Source organism: Ciconia boyciana, chromosome 33, assembly GCF_034638445.1.
Source record: "Ciconia boyciana chromosome 33, ASM3463844v1, whole genome shotgun sequence".
NCBI lineage: Eukaryota > Metazoa > Chordata > Aves > Ciconiiformes > Ciconiidae > Ciconia > Ciconia boyciana.
In genome coordinates this window covers 1,377,274-1,396,149 of record NC_132966.1, presented here as the reverse complement: position 1 = coordinate 1,396,149, position 18,876 = coordinate 1,377,274, and the positions used below count along the sequence as shown (strand labels likewise).

Genomic DNA, 18,876 nt, shown 5'->3' with positions numbered 1-18,876 from the left:
GGGGGACGGCGGGGGGCAGGGGCTGGAGTAGGAGAAGCTGAGCCGGGTGCCAGGGCCCCGGGGCGGCTCCAGGGGGCTGAGGGGAAGGGGGGGGTGAGCGAAGCCAGAGCCGACGCGGTGCCAGAGAAGTGCGGTGCCAGAGCAGCCCGGTGCCGGAGACACCCCGGTGCCGGAGCAGCCCAGTGCCAGAGCCACCCAGTGCCAGAGCCACCCAGTGCCAGAGCAGTTCAGTGTCAGAGCCACCTAGTGCCGGAGCAGCCTGGTGCTGGAGCCACCCAGTGCCGGAGACACCCAGTGCTGGAACAGCCCGGTTCCGGAACAGCCCGGTGCTGGGGCCACCCAGGGCCAGAGCAGCCCGGTGCCGGAGCAGCCCGGTGCCGGTGCTGCAGTAGCCTGGTGCCGGAGCAGCCCAGGGCCGGAGCCACCCAGTGCTGGGCTACCCAGTGCCAGAGCAGCCTGGTGCCGGAGACACCCAGTGCTGGAGCCACTCGGTGCCGGAGACACCCAGTGCTGGAGCCGCTCGGTGCCGGAGACACCCAGTGCCGGAGCAGCCCGGTGCCGGTGCTGGAGCCACCCGGTGCCGGAGCAGCCCGGTGCCAGAGCCGCCGGGTGCCGGCGTTGCCCGGTGCCAGACCCGGCCATGCGGTGCCATTACCTGGTTGTGGACGAAGCAGACGGGTGCAGGAGGGCGAAGGGGCGGCCGGGTTCCGGGGCGGTGAGCGGGTGCTGCGGCGGGGCCGGCTGGGTGCCGGGAGGCTCCTCCGTGTCCGCCTGCTCCGGCCCGCTCGGGGGCTCCGGCTCTGCCGGGGTGGGAGCGAGCCCCCGCTGCGCCCCGAGCCGCCCTGGGGACCCCCGGCCCGGGGGCCGGGGACAGGGACCCCCGGGCCGGGGACAGGATGGGGCCCCTACCCGAGAAGCCGGAGTCCTTCCCGGAGTCGCTGGCCGGGGGGGGAGGGGGGCTGTGGCCCCCGCCCGCCCCCCGTCTTTTTTGGGGCGACCCGAGGGGGGGGGGGAGCTCGGTGGCCACCCCCGCGGGGCGACACGGGGGGAAATGGGGGGGGTCCTGGGGGCACACGGTGACTGGGGGGGCCTGGGGGGATGTTGGTGTCCCCCAATGTCCCCATGTGTCCCCCCAATGTCCCCATGTGTCCCCCCAATGTCCCCGTGTTCTCCCATCCCCCCCCCCTACCCGCCCGGGTCGGGAGCCGGGGCCGGTACCGGGCCGGGGGCGGCGGCCGGGCCCGATCTGGGCGGTACCGGTGAGGGGGAAACCCGGTAACGGGCAGGGGGCTCCGGTACCAGGGACCTCCGGTACGGGCTGGGGCCTCCGGGCCGGAGGTGGCTCCGGTACCGGGCAGGGGACTCCGGTATCGGGGTTGGGGGCGCCGGTACGGGCTGGGGGCCTCCGGTACCGGGCAGCGGGTTCCGCTACCGGACTCGAGGGCTCCGGTACCGGCGGGGCCCCGGGCGCGGGTGCCAGCGGGCGGTGCCAGCTCCGTCCCCACCGAGCGCTCTCCGTGCCCCGCCCCCGCGGCGGACGGACGGCGCCGACGGCCAATGGGCGCGGCCGCGGCTCGGTGACGTGGCTACGGGCGCCACGTGCGGCCGCCGGGCCGGTGCTCCGCCACGTGAGGGGGCGGAACCTCCGCAGCACGTGGCCGCAGGGCGGTGCCGCCACCGGAGCCCCGTGACGGGCGGAACGGGACCCCCCCCCCCCCCCCGGGGCACCCCCAAAATCCGACCCCGTCCCGTCCCCCCCCAGGACCGAGCCGCCCCCTCCGGTAAACACGGGGAGGGACCCCCGGGACCGGGACCCCGCCCCCCTCCAAGCCCCAGGAGGGACCCCAGGGGGAAAGGGGTGCCCCCCCCATAGGGGAGCCCCCCAATAGGGGGGTTCAGGGTTCATCCCTGGGGGGGGGGGGTATGCCCAAAGGGGGAACCCCCCACCCTCGTCGGTGGGGGGGCACCCCCAATGGGTGGGGTGTTATCCAGCCCGTTAGACTACACTGTTAGACTGGGGGGGGGCACCCCAAAACAGGGGGCACCCCAAGGGGGAAGGGGGCCCAGAGGCGAAGCGGGAGGGGGGCTGTTGGGGTTCAATCAGCTCTTTATGGAAGAGGCGACGCCGTGACACTGTCCTACACACCGGCACAATGGGATGGAGCGCACAACGCTGACGGGACCAGGGGGACGTGAAACACAGCGGGGGGGACCCCGACCGCTCTCTGGGGGGGCCGGGGGGCCACCCCCCCACCCCCCAATCCCGCGGGTGATGGGGAGGGGGGGGAAAAATACACCCGGCACGGCCGCTCCCCCCATCCGGTGCCCGGCGAGGACGCCGGGTTTGGTAAAAACCGAGCGAGGGGGGGTTGGTTAATCCTTCTTCTTGTCCTCTGGTGGTTTCTCCTCCCCGGGGGCTCGGGGGACCCCGGCGGGCAGCGTCGTGGGGGGCTGCCGGGCAGGGGGGCCGGGGGGAGACCTGGTCCTCCCCGCTGACGCCGAATTCGTTGACGCGCGTGAGGTCGACCCGGTAGATCCAGCGTTGGTAGAGGTAAATGAAGAAGACGACGTCTGGACAGGGAAGGGGGAGGAAGAGAGGGGTGAAGGTCGGGGGGCGCAGAAGTGGGGTGTCCCCCCCAACCCTGGAGAGCTGGGGGCAACGGGGCGATAAGGGGGCGCAGGGGCCAGCGTGGACCCCCGGGGATTGGGACCACCCCCATAAGCACCAAGAGGGACCCACAGGGACCAGGTCCACCCCCATCAGCACCAAGAGGGACCCCCAGGCCCCCCCGGGGCCCCCGACCCCCCCAGGCCGCGCCGTACCGTCCCGCAGGCAGCCTATCCTGTACATCATGGGCATCTTGATGACGAAGGCGAAGAGGTCATCGATGAAGGTGTTGAGGGCTTTGTAGGTCAGCATCCGCCAGGGCAGGTGGGCGACCGACTTCAGCTTGTAGTTGATGAAGAGTTGGGGGGTCATGGTGATGAAGCCTGCGGGAGGGGGGGGGGGCTCCTCGTTAGCCTAACGAAGCCGTGCCGGTACCGGTGAGACACCCCACCACCACCACCGGAAACCGGGGAGCCCAGGCGGAGCGGGAAGGAACCCCAGAGGAAAAGCTGCACCCCCAGGGTGCAACCCGGCCCCCCCGCTCCTCTTCCTCGCGTCAGGGGGGATTTTCGGCGTCTCCCGGCACGAGTGCGGCACTCACCGAAGGTCAGGAGGAAGCCGTAGAGCATGCTCAGCACCCACGAGTACCAGCCCTTGTGCTCCAGGTAGAGCAGGCTGTACACGGCGTAACAGCCCAGCAAGGGGAAGAGAATCCACGAGAGGTACCGGAAAGCCATCTGGAGAGGCAGCGACACCCAAAAATTAGCCGGGAACGTGCCAGAGCACCGGCCCGGCGCTTCCCCGGCTCCCAAATCTCAAACCGAGGAGGGGCTGGGCAGTGCCGGCGGCTCATTTCACCGCCTGCCCCGCCCCGGGTGAACCCCGGGGGAGTTGGGGAAGACGAAGCGAGGAGACGCGTGCCGAGACATTCGGCCAAGCCGGCAGCCAGCTGGAGCCGGGCTCGGCAGCGCCGCACTGTCCCCGGCACTCGCCCCCCCGACTCACGTCGTCGTACACCTTCGTGGAAGACTCGATGTAGGTCGATTTGTCTTTGAAGGTTACGCGGGGAAAGACTCCTGCCACCTTGTTCTCGCGGTCCAGCTGCCAAAGGAGAGGGGAAAGGCGTCACCGAACAGGACTGGGGGCACTGCCGGAACCCTGCTGCGGCCGCGCCGGCTGCTTACCCGGACGTCCATGACCTTTGTGATCTTCCAGAGGTCGATGAGGAGCCCGATGAAGACGCTGACTTGCACCACGAAGTTGGTTTCGTTGTCCAAGATGTAGAGGAGGACGACGAGGGACTGGAAGACGCCGAAGAAGACGGAGCGGACAGAGAGCCCCTCCAGAGATTGCCGGCTGTTCCAGAACTGGATGTCTGTCGGGAAGGGGTCCAAGCCGTCACCCCGCCGGAGCAGAAGGGGAACCCCCCCACCCCACGCTGGAAGCTCCGGAGAGCTACCGTGGCACATGGCACGGCGGAGGGAGCGAGACAAGCAAGCGGTGCGATTGCCAGAGCCGAGCAGACACCACAAAGCGCCATCTGGCATCAGTGCAGGCAGCGGGGACCCAGAAAACCACAAGTTTCCGTCTTTCTGCCCTCAAATCGGCTCTGCGGCACGGAGGAGCGCGGCCGAGGAGTGCCGGATGCCTCGCCGCGCACCACAGCGGCCGCAGCCTGCCCAGGAGGCGGTTGGATTTGGCTACGGCTGCTGAAGATGTCGCAGCCGGGGAGAGGAAGGCTCGCGGCAGCACGTGGCGTTCAGCCAGCCGCAACCGCGCCGCAGCACGAGGACATCTGCTCCGCCACCGCCGCGGGAACGAGACGAGGCGGAGGCAGGAACGGGGAGAGGGTTTTAGGCCACGCCACCGCCTTCGCGTCCTTCCCCTCGCCGCAGATCCCCGAGGTTCTGCCGCGGCGCTCACCGTTTTTGAAGGCCAGGAACTCAAAGATGCTGTGGACGATGGAGACGACGATGGTCAGCGCCAGCAGGTAGGGGTTCGTCTCCAGGAGAGCAACCTGGAAGGGGCACCGAAAACCTCTCCGAGGCTCCGTCCCAGCCAGCACGCCAGGGTGAACAGGGAGGATCCAGGAGGATCCAGCCGGTCACGGGGCACTGGAGCACCGAGGAGGACGAGGGGTTTAATTCCTCTCTATCGTTACGGCCTCCAAGCTGCCTTCCCCCTAACGTAGCCGAGACAGGCAGCAGGCAGGTGCCCGCGCACCCCCTCCCTCTTCGCGTCGCAAAGGTAGTTAATAAGGAGCGGTCACAACGAGGAACGGGCATCGAACGCTCTTCCAGCGAGGCCAGGGACGGTCGTGACACGTGGGGGAAGGAGCTGCTACGAAAGAGAGGTCCCCATCTACGGGGGCGAGCAGGAGAGGAGGGAGGCTCACGAGCGGCTCTCACCTTCACCGAGTCCTGCTCCTCGTCCGACTGCTCGTAGAGATCCTCTCCCAGGAAATTCCAGGGGGATTTGGTGCTCTGGGCGGCGTAGAGCTGCCAGCGCCACAGGGAGAGCGGGCAGAAGGAGAGGCGGAAGGGCAGGCGCTGCAGGGTTTCGTTGATGGGGAAGTAGTCCTTCTGCAGGTTCCAGTAGTCGTTGAAGTAGAGGATGGGGTAGTAGTCGCCGCTGATGGCATCGAACTTCACATCTGGAGCCGGGGGAAAGAGCAGAGGGAAGGGCTGAGCAGGCGACAGGGAGCCGCGAGAGCCGTCGTCACCGTCATCCCCCTCGGCAGCCACCTGGGAGAGACCGAGAGGCTGCCGAACCCCGGCCCGGCCCGGCGCAAGCTCCCGGAGAGGTAGGGGGTCAAGCTGACGATGGAGAAACAAGCCCCCGTTCCCCACAGGAAGCCAAACACGTCCTCCGAGGAGAGGGGACAGCAGGGCCAGCCCCGGAAAGCCGCCCTCGGAGCAGGGGAGCCCTGGCGCGCCCCGGCCCTTACACTGGTCCAGGGGGGGCGGCACGCTGCCCTTCACCCAGGGCGTGTGGTCGTCCACCATGTTGATGGTCAAGTTGGGGTGCCAGTGCGAGATGACTTCCACGGGACCGTAGTCTTCCGCCCTCTGCAACGAGAATACCGCCGCCTCCGTCACCGGCACGGCGGCTGGCATCCCCCCACCTCGCCCAGCGTCAGCCCTCGACCGCCGTCCCCCCCTTAGACAAGGCAGCAAAGGCAGGGAGCGGGAAGGGGCAGAGCCAACCCTCCCGACCCAGAAATACTACGTGAAAATCATCCTCCTCTTCCTCCTCTGCGGAGCAGGAGGGACGTGCCCCAGGCAAGAGGAGTGTGCTGGTTTTGGCTGGGATAGGAGTTAAACCACGGGTTTAAACCCCGACTGAGGGGGGGGCGGGGGGGGAACCAACCAACAAAAAAACCCCCACAACACAAAAAGGAAGAGCTGGTTACCTTGATCATTTCGGGGTCTGCCTCCGTCTCACCCGTCAGGAGGTTCTTGGTTTTCTGGAACCGCCGGCGCTTGTATTTGTTGATCACTGGAAGGGAAGAGGAGAGGAGAGCATTTCCAGCTCCGCCCAAGAAGGTAGGGAAGGAAATCTAAGGAGGTTACGGCCTGCCAGGAGGGGAGCGGGACGTTTTATGACGGGCACGAGCTGATGGGAGAAGCCCGTTTCCCTCACATCACCCCCCCAGAACAAATTAATCCGTCCTGTCTCACAGATCTTCCAGTTATCAAAGGGAAAGGCTGTGTAGTTTGGGGACGACGAACCAGATTTAACAGCCAAACCTTTGGGATAATCGCATCGCTGTTGGAGGAAAGCACCTGAGATGAAGCGTCCGGATCTTCCTGTCCTGCAGGAAGACCTGAACGTGGCAATTCCTTCCTCTTCTCAATGCTGACGTGGTTCCGCACTCCCCGTACAGGTAGGGACCCCCCTCCCGCCCAACGTGGACGGAAACCAAGAACTCGCAGAGATTTAAAGAGGTTTTTCCTCCGTAGGTTCACAAAAGACAAATTCCAAGTGCGGAAAACGTCCAGCTCGGGGAGCAGCCGAGCCAGCGCGCCGGAGGCCGCAGGGAGTCAGATATTTGCCTTAATCTTCCCCTCCAGGCACCTGCCTTCGCTGAGCCAAAGACAGAGCTCAGCCTGACTCCTTCGGGCTCCCATTTTGACACGAGAACTGGGGTGCCCCTTTCCCCAGCACCACCCCGGGGCCGCCCCGCGCTGTACCCCTCCTGCCCCGGGGCCGTACTTCGTGACGTGTGGACCGTGGCGAGGCGCCTGTACAGGTTTTTCTGCCTGGGGTCGGGATGGAAGCCGCTCTTGGTGAAGTACACGTGGATGTAGATGGAGCCGTTCTGCTGGACGCTCTGAAATCACACCCCGACAAGGCGGTCACGAGTCGGATGCGGTCACAGCACGGCTGTCGTCTCCCAGCCGCGGTCACCGCCTCGGCGCCTACGTTCGTACAGCGCCCAGCACCGACGCCAACATCCTCCCGCAGCCATCGACCCCGTAGGAAACCAAAGCGTGAAGAAGCAGCCGCTCCCTCACGGCATCCGGAGGGCAGCACGCCTACGGCTTGCGCCCTGCGACGGAGCAGACCTCAGCTGCTGTACGGCTCGGGGCAAACCTGAAGCCTTTAACGACCGGTCACCAAAACGATGGTTTCGAGCCCCGTCACCTCCGCAGCCCGCCTGGAGAGACACCAGCCCGCTCCACAGGGTCTCACCCGCCGCCCGAAGCGAACGGGATATGGATAAAGGTGACGGCAGGGACACGCTGCGGCAGCCAACGCTGCTCCACGCCTCAGCTGCACTCGGAGCTCCCGGGATGGCTTCGAGCACGGTCCTGGCAATCCCCGCCAGCTCCTCGACGATTCCCCACCCGGCCTCAAACCTCCCAGAAAGAGTAGCGGGTGCACCCACCTGCGAAATGTCGACTTCCCCGTAGTGTTCGTAGCAGCCGTCGGCGTTCTCCCCGCTGGTCCAGTCCCCGTAGACAAGATCCCGCTTCTGCCAGAACAGCGCCGAGCTGACGTTGAAGTCCGTAAAGTGCTCGTGCTCCGAGATATAAACGTAGAGGTCCTGCGGAGAGAGGAGGACGTCGGCTGCCCGTGGACAACTCAGCCCGACGGCGAGATACCGGCGCCCGAACCGCTCCCGCTCTGCCGTACGGTGCCACAGCATTCCCTCCCAAACCGGCTCGGCACTCCGGTGAGCCTGAGAAATAACTCTTGGCTGACGCCGCACCGCCGGGACACCGCAGCCACAGGCAAAGCTACGATTTAGCTCCGTTAGATTTAAAATCTAGCTCGGCGCTAGAGCAGCAGGTCCAGCAACAGAGCCACCGCGCGGTCACCACGCTGCCGGTCACCCAGGACGGGATGGCGCAGCTTCTGCCGGCGTTACCATTAAAGTGTCCTTGGGGAAGAGGTTTCGGCTCGGGGCTCGCGGCGTCCCGCCCGCACTGCTCTGCTCCTGCGGCGCCGGCCCGCGGCGGAACCAGCTGCTGATGGCCCAGATGATGAAGATCCTGCAGGAGGAAGGGGGAGAAGCCGCTCAGGCGTTTTAGCCGCCCTCCCCAGCCGAATCAGACACGGCCTCCTGCGAACAAACCCCCTCCCCATTCCCTGGGGCGGGGAGGGGGGAAGTCGTTAGTGCCGGATGGACGAGTCCGCGTTTCAAAACTCGCCTTCTGTCACAGCAGGCGCGTGCCCTCGCGCGAGAGGTGCCGGACAGAGCAAACCGTTCTGGGCCAGTTCAGATCCAGCACGAGGCACGGCGGGAGCGCGCCAAAAGCGAGCAAAGGCGCCGGGAGCTCGCCTCAAAGACACAGCGGGAAAGTCACGCTCTGAGGTATCCCGGAGAAGGCTGCTAACGGGTGTGCAAGGCGTCCCTGGCACAGGATGGGGACACCGGGGCGTCCCCGGGTCCCGGCAGACACCCCGAGTCACGCACGTGAGGTGCTCAGCCCTCCGTAGGCAAATCGACGCCGAACCAAGGGGACGCCGAAGCCACAGGGCAAGGCTGGCTCCCACGCACGCCTGGCAGAACCAACAGCGTCACCTAACGAGCGAGGGGCAGAGCCCGGCGTGCTCCCGGCCATGCAGAGACCTTCCAGCAGAGCCCAGAGCAGCCCCCGGCTCGCTCGGCACCTCCAAACCCGCAGCCGTGACGGTTCCCGACTTCCGGCACGCAGCCGCAATCGCTCTCCAAAGCTCCCCGGGCTGCTGCCAGCGCAGAGACCGGGACAGGTCCCTTCCGCACGCTCTCCGCAGCCCTCTGCGAGCCAAGCCAGGCACCAGCGTTTAAGTGTATTAAAAGAAATCGAGCCTTCTTCCCCCATTTTGGAAGGTTTTCAGTAGCGCGTCCCGAGGTACAAGGGTTTCCGGCTCTGTTTTTCTTTGCGGGTAAAGCGTGAAGAGCCTTTCATACGTGCCCCAGGTGCCGTTAAATCAGACTTCCCCCTCCTGGCCTGCGCACAGACCGACCGGGTAACGAGCTTGGGAACGGTGAGCAGCACCAGCGACCGACCAACGTCCTGGGACAAGTGACGGGCACGGCCGTGCTTCCGTGCCATGGGCGGAAGACTCCGGAGACCCCAGGTCGAGATTTAGTTCAGTATAACTCTTCGTTAGGCCAAGCCGCAGCGTTTTGGAAAGGTCGAGAGCCCAAACAAGTCTCCCCGAGCGCTCCTGGACATGGCGCCGAACCGGAGGGAGCACGCAGGGCTCGGCACAGAGCCCGTGCTGCCGGCTTTTCTGCAGCCCCATCAGCGGTCGTAAATCCGTGGCTCAGAACATCGCCATTTGCTCAGGAAAGGCTTGAGAGGACATTTCTTCTTCTGCAGGTTTCGGGAACCAAACCGTCACGCTCTGCCTGCGGCACGTGGACGTCACCCGCTCGGGGTCAGGCGACGGGGCTGCCGTCCCCCGTGGGTGTGTGTTTTCCCTCACGCCTCCTCTGCCAGCCGACCGCGACGGGTGGAATACTTCCAAGCGCTTCCGAAGGCACGGCTCTGTTGGTGAGGAGACGACGTTGTGCTCTTCCCTCTGGCTTCGCCGGCCACAACACCGGATCTGCCGGGGGAGACGGTGCTTTGGAAAGGAAGAAACCTGCCCTAGGCGGGATGGGAAGGAGGAGAAGGACAGAGAAGAAGCGGAGCGGGAAGGCAGCTCGTAGATGCGAGGAGGAGTCACGGCTTCCGGGAAGGGATTCACAACCCATTCGGCAGCACCGGTCCGAGAGCTGAGACCTGCCAGCTCCGGCATCGGCCTCCTCACCGCAACGTAGGCGAGGCCAGGAACAGCGCATCCAAACAGCACGACGCCGGCTCCAGGCGTGCCGGCGAAAACGCCCTGACCTTCCCGTTCCCCGCGGGATCGGGATCCCCTCCTCACGGAAGCGGGAGCGACCCGGGGCAGGGGCTCAGCACCACGCTGGCAGCCGCCCGTGCCACGGCGCGGACTTTGGATCCCCTGCGGCGAGGTGCGGGGAGAGCCGGGAGCTCCTCGGAGGAGCCCAGGACGCGTCGGCTGCCCCTGCCCGGGGCGAGCCCGACCCCGGGCGTCCGGGGAAAAACCGGGAAGGAGCTCGAGAGCCCGGAGCTCTGGGAGAGCCCCCGGGGGGACAACAGCCCCACAAGGGACAGCCCCACGGGCTTCCCTCCTCCCGGCGGGACCCCCAAGATGTGGGGACGGGCAGCAGCGGCCTCCCACGCCCCGGGGACCCCGCCGCGCCCCCCGGTTTTGGGGCCCCGGTGCCACAGCGGGCTGGGGCACAGCCCCGGTGCCACGGCGGGGGAGGACGTTGGGCCGGTGGCACCGGGGGGGGGGCTCACCTGAAGAGGACGCCTTTGATGACCTGCCAGGCGTTGGGCGCCGGCTGCTGCCGCTGCGTCTCGGCCGCCGCCGCCTCGCCGCCACCGGCGCTCCCATTGCTGGTCACCTGCGGGGAGGAGGAGGACGCACGGTACCGTCAGCAGAGCGGGATCCGCCCCCCCGGGCCCGGCCTCCCCAGCCCCGGGCTCGGCCCGCCCGTACCTGCCCCGGGCCCGGCGCGGGCCCCGCCGCCGCCGCCACCTCCGTCCCCGGCGCCGCCATCTTCCTGCGCCGCCGCTCCCGCCGCTCTCGCGAGACCGCCGCGGCGGGCACGTGACGGCGAGGGGCGTGGCCGAGGGTGGGCGGGGCGAGGAACCTCTCCCCCCCCGCCCTCCCTCCGCAGCTCCCGGCCCCGCCCCCGCGGCGGCGCCGTCACCGCCGGCGGCCAATGGCAGCGCCACCCGCGCGGGGTTTCCCGGCCCCCCCCGCGGCGGTGACCTCAGCGGCCGCAGCCAATGGCGGCGCCGCCCGCGCGGGGATTTCCAGCTACGGCGGCCGCGCGGCCTCGGGCTCCGGCGGCGGGCGGGGGCGGGCGGGGGGCACCGGCACCGGCACCGGCGGCGGCCCCGGCGGGACATGGCCCTGCCGCTCGGTGAGCGCGGGGCCCGGCCCTGCCCCGGGGCCGGAGGGGGAAGCGGGGCCTGCCCTGGGAAGGGGGGCCGGGTCCCGCCTCGGGGGGACAACCGGGACCTGCTGCGGGGAGGGATCGGGGCCTACCCGGGGAGGGGCTAAGGTAGCCGCGTCTGCGGCAGGAGGGTCCCGGTCCCTTCGAGGGGGAGTGACCCCGGGGACCCCTGATCCCTGCCCGGGAGGGCGGTGACCGGCGGGGGGCGTGGTCCGGGGACCCCCGGTTCCCGCCCCGGGGGGTGGAGGGGCAGGTACTTGTTGGGGAGGGGTGGTCTTAGGGATCCCCTGACACCTCTTCGGGGGCGAGCCCTGTCCCCGGCGGGGTGTCATGGTCCTGGGGACCCCCTGATCCCGGCTGGGGGGCAGATCCCTGCTTTGGGTGGGTCCCGGTCCTGGGGATCGCCTAATTTCTGTCGGAGGGGGGGGGGTGATCCTGAGGATGCTCCGATCCCTCTTCTGGGGGGGCTCTGATCCTTTAATTGGGGGGGGAGGGGGGACAGTGACCCCAGTCCTGCTCCGTGGGGTGACGGTCGCGTGTCCCCACAGGAGCTGCCCTCCAGGATCCCGGCCTGGCCATGGCGCACGCCGCACCCGTGACCGGTAAGACCCCCCCCTCCCTGGATCCCGCTGTCCCCTCCCGGTCACACACCCTGGGGTGGGGGGGGCTTCACAGGGGGCTGGGACCCCCGGACCAGAGGAGATCCCAGCTTGGCCCCTGGGGGTCCCCCTCCAGGACCCCACGGCTCAGGGAGGTGCTGGAGGGGGACTGAGGGGGCGTTTTTTGCCTTTGCAGATGATTTAGGTGAGTGGATCCCGGGGTACGCGGGCAGCCGGTAAGTTTTGCCACGCGTTTTTTGGGGCGCCTCAGCTAGAGCAGGATCCCGGAGCCTCAGGTGCCGGAGCCGGCAATGGGGTCCATCTCCCCGCCGTGTGCCTGGACTGGCCAAATCCATCCTCCCCGGGGCCGTGAGCCGGATTTGGGGTGCAGAGCTGTGTGCCGTGAAGCAGCGAACCCCCCACGGGGGTGCGATGAGGTCCAGGGGCGTCTTGTCCCCCCCCCCAATGGCTGCTCCGTCCTCTGTCCTGAGCACAAAGGAGGCATTTGAGGGTGGAAACGAGGCAGGATCCGGCCGGTCCTGTCCCGTCCCCTGGCAAACGGGGGCTCGCGGCAAGCCCAGAGGGGTCTCACCGGGGACTCGGGGTCCTCCCCGTCCTGGGGCTGCCCTGACGTCCTCCTCGTCCCGCAGAGATCATCGAAGAGGTCATGAAGGAGGACGGTTTCCAGCCGGACCCGGCCCCCGTCCTGCCCAAAGCATTGTCCAAAGGCCCGGCCAAGCTGGTGGCCCGTGGCTCCAGCCCTGTGGTAGCCACCCGGCCGCTGCACCCAGCTGAGCCCTGTCCGCTGGCGGCCGGACTGGCACCCTACGGCACCACAGTGCTGCCGGCCGACACGCGGTCCCCGCAGCTCGCCCAGAGCCTCAGCACCCTCTCGCTGTCACCCAAGCTGGTGCCGCGGGACACGACGGGTGCTGGCGGGCGGCACCGCTGGTCTCCGGCCGCCGGGCACGGCAAGGACCAGCTGGAGGAGCTGCTGGAGCCGCCCAAGCTGGTGATCACGGAGCAGCCCAAGCAGCGCGGCATGCGCTTCCGCTACGAGTGCGAGGGCCGCTCGGCCGGCAGCATCCTGGGCGAGAGCAGCACCGATGCCAGCAAGACGCTGCCGGCCATCGAGGTGAGCGTGCCGCGTGGCCGGTGCCCGGCTCGAAGGCAGCCCAGGGCGGGCAGGCTGAGGCTTGGGGATGGCAGAAGGGTGCTGGGGGGCTGCCAGAGCCCCGTGGGTGGCAGGAGGATGCGGGACCCACGCAGGTGTTGGGGTGCTCGGTGCCCGTCCTTGGGCGTAGGGGTCTCCCGTGTTGCGGGGTGCTGATGGCTCGGGTCTCCCTGGCGTGGCGGGTGCCATCTGGGTACTGAAAGGTGCCCGACCCCCGTGGGGTGGTGCCAGAGCCTCGTGGGTGGGGGGTGGTTGGACCCGAGCAGGTGCTGGAGCCCATCCTGGGGTGTTTATTCCCCCCCCCGCCACGTCTCTGGGCATGGGCCCCCCCTGTGTTGGTGTACCCGGTGTCGCGCTGACGGCTCGTGTGTCCCCAGCTGCTGAACTGCCACACGATCCCCGAGGTGAAGGTGACGGCGTGCTTGGTGTGGAAGGACTGGCCCTACCGCGTCCACCCCCACGGCCTGGTGGGCAAGGACTGCAGCAACGGGCTCTGCGAGGTCGTTCTCAAGCCCCAGACCAACCCCAAGCACAGGTACGCGACGCCAGGATGAGTCCTGCTGCCAGCAGGGAGTTGCGCCGGGCCGGGGCAGAGACCTTGCACCGGGTCACCGGCATCGGCTCATGCTGAAGCCGGCGCCGGCAGGACGAGGGCTGTGTTTTGGGGGGTTCCCTGGGCAGCAGGAGGCTGGGAGGGGCAGGACACCTGGGTCTCCTGGGGTTTTGGATGGGGGGAGCCGCTTCCCCAGCACGTCTCTGCTCCCCGGCAGCTTTAGCAACCTGGGCATCCAGTGCGTGAAGAAGAAGGAGATCGAGGTGGCGATAGAGAAGAAGCTGCAGTTGGGCATCGACCCCTTCAAAGGTGGGGGGGCTCAAGCGGAGCCATTCCTGGGGACCCTATCGCTGTGGGGGATCCGTGGGGATGTCCCTAACCCCGCCATGTGGGACCGCTGACCGTCCCCTCTCCTCTCCCCTAGCCGGTTCCCTCAAGAACCATCAGGAGGTGGACATGAACGTGGTGAGGATCTGCTTCCAGGCCTCCTACAAGGACAGCTCCGGGCAGACGCGGCACCTCAGCCCTGTGCTCTCGGAGCCCATCTTTGACAAGAGTACGTGGTGGTGGGGGGGGCTTCATGTCCCCGGTGGGGCCACGGACCCCCCAGAGCCCTCCCTGCTCCGGGATGGGAAGGGTGGTGAGGCTGCACCAGTTGGTTTCTCACCGGGGCCCGGCTCAGGCCGCAGGGTTTGGCCAGGGTTGGTCCCACGTGGCCGGTGGGGATTTGTCGCCCATGCCCGGGGTGGGATGGTCACCTGCGTCCCACGGGGCTGGTACCCTGTTGGGAAGAGATGCTGCCGACGGGAACGTCCCCGGTGCCCGAGCCGGGTCCTGGTGCCCTGTCCCGGTCCGATGCCTGGTCCCGGTGCCATGCCGGGCGGTTTGGGAGCCGCCTTGCCGGCTCGCGGCCTGAGCCGTGATGCTTCCCGCAGAGTCCACCAACACCTCGGAGCTGCGGATCTGCCGGATGAACAAGGAGAGCGGTCCCTGTACGGGCGGCGAGGAGCTCTACCTGCTCTGCGACAAGGTCCAGAAAGGTACCGGGGGCGAGCTCGGAGCCCCGTGACCCAGAGGGCATCTTCGGGGGCCAAATTACCCCCCGGGAAGCCAGGATGGGGGTGAAGGAGGGGGAGGAATGCTGGAGCTGCTGGGAAGTTTTGGAGATGGGTCTAAATGGGGTCGGGAGCTGGGAGTTGCCACCTCCCCTGGGCTCCTAAACACCCCCGGGTGGCGGAGGAGGAACCATGGGTGCTGGAGGGGGGGACCGAGGGGGTCCTGCAGCCTCCCAGCCGCTCTGCTGTAGGGGAAGGGCCCCTGGGCTGGAGGGGGAGGACCCCAGCACCAGAGAGAGGACACCAAGTCACGACGGAGGGATCTTGGGTGCTTGTGGGAGGTGTAGAGGAGAGGAAGGGGGGACCTGGGCGCAGGAGAGGGGACCTCAGGGTGCTGGAGGGGGGACCCCAAGTGTCGGTAGGTGACTTTGAGGGCTGGAGGGGGGGACACCCCGCTGCCTCGCTGACACCACCCCCCAATCCCCGCAGAGGACATCGCGGTGGTTTTCCGGAAGGAGACGTGGGAGGCGCGGGCGGACTTCTCGCAGGCCGACGTGCACCGCCAGGTCGCCATCGTCTTCAAGACGCCGCCCTACCAGCACCTGGAGCTGGCCGAGCCCGTGGAGGTGGAGGTCTTCCTGCAGCGGCTCACCGACAGCGTCTGCAGCGAGTCCTTCCGCTTCACCTACCTGCCCAAGGACCACGGTACCCGCGCGGCCATGTGCCCGGGGAGGGGGACAACAGGCCACCGGGATGGGGACGGGACCCCAGGGTTGGGATGTGGCCCGGGGGATGGGGACGGCCCACGTGGGATGGGGACGTGCCACTCGAGAGTGGGGTGAGAGGGACTGGGGACACACTGTGGGTGATGATGATGATGGTGACAGCCCACAGGACTGGGGATGGGTCCCCAGGATGGGGACACGGAGTGGGGACAGGACCCCGGGGTTGGCATGGGGATGGCCCACGTAGGATGGGGACGTGCCACTTGAGAGTGGGGTGAGAGGGATTGGGGACACACTGTGGGTGATGATGATGATGGTGACAGCTTACAGGACTGGGGACAGGTCCCCAGGATGGGGACACGGAGTGGGGACAGGACCCCGGGGTTGGGATGTGGTCCGGGGGATGGGGACGGCCCACGTGGGATGGGGACGTGCCACTCGAGAGTGGGGTGAGAGGGATTGGGGACACACTGGGTGATGATGATGATGATGATGACAGCTTACAGGACTGGGGACGGGTCCCCAGGATGGGGACACGGAGTGGGGACAGGACCCCGGGGTTGGGATGTGGCCTGGGGGATGGGGACGGCCCACGTGGGATGGGGACGTGTCACTCGAGAGTGGGGTGAGAGGGATTGGGGACACACTGTGGGTGATGATGATGATGGTGACAGCCCACAGGACTGGGGACGGGTCCCCAGGATGGGGACACGGAGTGGGGACAGGACCCCGGGGTTGGGATGTGGCCCGGGGGATGGGGACGGCCCACTCGGGATGGGGCCAAGGCCCGCGGGACGGGGACGTGGGATGGCAGCGTCCCTGCCTGGGACAGGGACGAGGGCTGCGGGATGGCGACGGCTCTCTCCAGGCTGGGGACAGGCTGGGGACAAGGCTAACGGGGGAGACCCGGGGTGGGGGGGGACCCTGGCGCTCACAGCCCCCCCCGCCGCTCCCCGCAGACGCCTACGGGGTGAACGTGAAGCGGAAGCGGGGGATGCCCGACGTCCTGGAGGAGCTCTCGGGCTCAGGTGGGTGCCGGCAGGGACCCCCCAGGGAGGGGAGACGGCTTCATGGGGGGCACCCCAGCATCAGGGATCCCCCTTCCCAGGCCAGGGTGGGGGGTAGCCCCATGCCGTGCTGCTCCCCCTCACCCCGCGTCCCCCTCCCCGGCCCCGCAGACCCGTACGGGATCGAAGCCAAGAGGAGGAAGAAGCCGCCGGGATACATGGATCACTTCGCACCGCTGCCGGCGGCAGGTGGGTCCCCGGGGAGGGGGACGCGGTGGGGGGCGGAGGTTGGGACCCTGTTGGCGCCCGGGGCTGGGGGGGGGAGGGGGCTTGGCCGAGGTCACCCTGGGGTTGGGAGTGTCCCCTGCCCCCCCCCCTTGCGTGGGTCCTCCCAGACTTGGGACTTGTCCCTGGGGACCCCCACGACTCCAGGGTCACCCCCAGGGTTGGGAGAGGCCCCCCAAGACTCCGATGCCCCCCAGCCCCGCTGTTCCCCCAGGAGGGTGTTGGGGGTCGGTAGGACCCCCAGAGCCCCCCGGCCCCCCCCAAAAAAACCCTTCTCTCCCCCCCACAGAAGACGCCTTCGCCCTCTTCGCTGGGGAAGCGGAGCCCTTCGACGCCCTGGCCCAGCTCTACGTCCCCTTCGCCCCCGGGTCTTCGCGAGGGGCTGCCCCCCTACCCCCCACGGACTTCCCGCCCTGCCTGGGCCCCGAGCTGCTGGCCGAGCCCTACGGCTCGCCCCCCGCGCCCCCTTTCCCCCGCCGACCCCCACCCCACCGCCAGCCTGGTGGGCACCCACATGTTCCCCGGGCACTACAAGGAGGCCGACCTGCGCCTCGGGGACGTCTGAGCCCCCCACCCCCCAAAACCCAGCACGGACTTGGGGCACCCCAATACCCCCCTCCCCGAGCTGGGGGGGCTCCCCGTGCCCACACCCCCCTGCCCCGGGCCGGCTGGCCCCGCCGGGGCGGCGCGGAGCCCCCCGGGAAGGACCCCCCCCCCTCAGTTCAAGCCGCTTTGCACTATATTTATAGGGGGGGGGACCCACTGGTGGCCCCGGGGGGCTCGGGGTGGCCCCCGGGGGGGGGGACACACGTGCCACCGCCCCGGTCCCGCGGGTCCCTGTGCGCCGCGGACGGGGTGGAATAAAGCCATGGACACCATCGCCGGCCTGGTGCTGCCCCGGGGGGGCTGAGCGGGAAGGGGACACTGGGGCTACTGGGAGAACTGGTTCCCAGTGGAAGTCCCCGCTGGGAAGCCCCGGCCCCACCCCGGCACTGGGACTGATCCGGCAACAGGATGGCACCGGGACCAGGCTGGCCCAGTACGGCCCGGGGACTGGGACCAGCACCGGGACCAGGCTGGCCCAGTATAGCCCACGGACTGGGACCAGGCTGGCCCAGTATGGCCCGGGGACTGGGAGCAGCACGGGGACCAGGCTGGCCCAGTATAGCCCACGGACTGGGACCAGCACCGGGACCAGGCTGGCCCAGTATAGCCCACGGACTGGGACCAGCACCGGGACGAGCACCGGGACCAGGCTGGCCCAGTATAGCCCACGGACTGGGACCAGGCTGGCCCAGTATAGCCCGGGGACTGGGACCAGCACCGGGACCAGGCTGGCCCAGTATAGCCCACGGACTGGGACCAGGCTGGCCCAGTATGGCCCGGGGACTGGGACCAGCACCGGGACCAGGCTGGCCCAGTATAGCCCACGGACTGGGACCAGGCTGGCCCAGTATAGCCCGGGGACTGGGAGCAGCACCGGGACCAGGCTGTCCCAGTATAGCCCACGGACTGGGAGCAGCACCGGGACCAGGCTGGCCCAGTATAGCCCAAGGACTGGGACCAGGCTGGCCCAGTATAGCCCACGGACTGGGACCAGGCTGGCCCAGTATGGCCCGGGGACTGGGAGCAGCACCGGGACCAGGCTGGCCCAGTATAGCCCACGGACTGGGAGCAGCACCGGGACCAGGCTGGCCCAGTATAGCCCAAGGACTGGGACCAGGCTGGCCCAGTATAGCCCGGGGACTGGGAGCAGCACTGGGACCAGGCTGGCCCAGTATAGCCCACGGACTGGGACCAGGCTGGCCCAGTATGGCCCGGGGACTGGGAGCAGCACCGGGACCAGGCTGTCCCAGTATAGCCCACGGACTGGGAGCAGCACCGGGACCAGGCTGGCCCAGTATAGCCCACGGACTGGGACCAGGCTGGCCCAGTATAGCCCTGGGACTGGGAGCAGCACCAGGACCAGGCTGGCCCAGTATAGCCCACGGACTGGGACCAGGCTGGCCCAGTATAGCCGAAGGACTGGGACCAGGCTGGCCCAGTATAGCCCACGGACTGGGAGCAGCACCGGGACCAGGCTGGCCCAGTATAGCCCACGGACTGGGACCAGGCTGGCCCAGTACGGCCCGGGGACTGGGAGCAGCACCGGGACCAGGCTGGCCCAGTATAGCCCACGGACTGGGACCAGGCTGGCCCAGTATGGCCCGGGGACTGGGAGCAGCACCGGGACCAGGCTGGCCCAGTATAGCCCACGGACTGGGAGCAGCACCGGGACCAGGCTGGCCCAGTATAGCCCAAGGACTGGGACCAGGCTGGCCCAGTATAGCCCACGGACTGGGACCAGGCTGGCCCAGTACGGCCCGGGGACTGGGAGCAGCACCGGGACCAGGCTGGCCC

The 18,876-nt window shown here is 68.5% G+C and overlaps 2 protein-coding genes across 2 annotated transcripts; one reads left to right on the top strand and one right to left on the bottom strand.

Moving 5' to 3' along the window:
• Positions 1–1,185: 1,185 nt before the first annotated feature.
• Positions 1,186–10,723, bottom strand: CLPTM1 (CLPTM1 regulator of GABA type A receptor forward trafficking). Its single transcript, XM_072848742.1, has 15 exons — positions 10,616–10,723; positions 10,414–10,520; positions 7,983–8,106; positions 7,500–7,658; positions 6,824–6,941; positions 6,021–6,106; positions 5,556–5,676; positions 5,017–5,261; positions 4,532–4,625; positions 3,793–3,983; positions 3,614–3,709; positions 3,210–3,345; positions 2,824–2,991; positions 2,046–2,571; positions 1,186–1,246 (listed from the first exon to the last, which is right to left on the bottom strand). Exons 1-15 carry the CDS (start codon positions 10,673–10,675, stop codon positions 1,186–1,188), a joined length of 2,292 nt encoding a protein of 763 aa, XP_072704843.1. The 5' UTR covers positions 10,676–10,723.
• A 170-nt stretch (positions 10,724–10,893) lies between these two features.
• Positions 10,894–17,354, top strand: RELB (RELB proto-oncogene, NF-kB subunit). Its single transcript, XM_072848888.1, is given in 13 exon segments — positions 10,894–11,045; positions 11,627–11,680; positions 11,874–11,913; positions 12,328–12,812; positions 13,229–13,386; positions 13,622–13,713; positions 13,829–13,960; positions 14,340–14,444; positions 14,949–15,164; positions 16,144–16,212; positions 16,363–16,440; positions 16,766–16,938; positions 16,940–17,354. Coding segments are annotated over 10 exon segments (1,593 nt in total). The 5' UTR covers positions 10,894–11,045; positions 11,627–11,680; positions 11,874–11,913; positions 12,328–12,344; the 3' UTR covers positions 17,042–17,354.
• Positions 17,355–18,876: the final 1,522 nt, after the last annotated feature.

Excerpts from the sequence above, each read along its gene's own strand:
- CLPTM1 (XM_072848742.1), bottom strand. The coding sequence starts at position 10,675 with ATGGCGGCGCCGGGGACGGAGGTGGCGGCGGCGGCGGGGCCCGCGCCG. Across the intron at positions 3,984-4,531 it reads GTTCCTGGCCTTCAAAAACG|ACATCCAGTTCTGGAACAGC; the intron begins GTGAGCGCCGCG and ends CCTTCCCGACAG. Across the intron at positions 1,247-2,045 it reads GGGCCCCCTTCCCCCTTGGG|ATCGGGCCCGGCCGCCGCCC; the intron begins GTGCCCCCTGTT and ends GGTACCGCCCAG.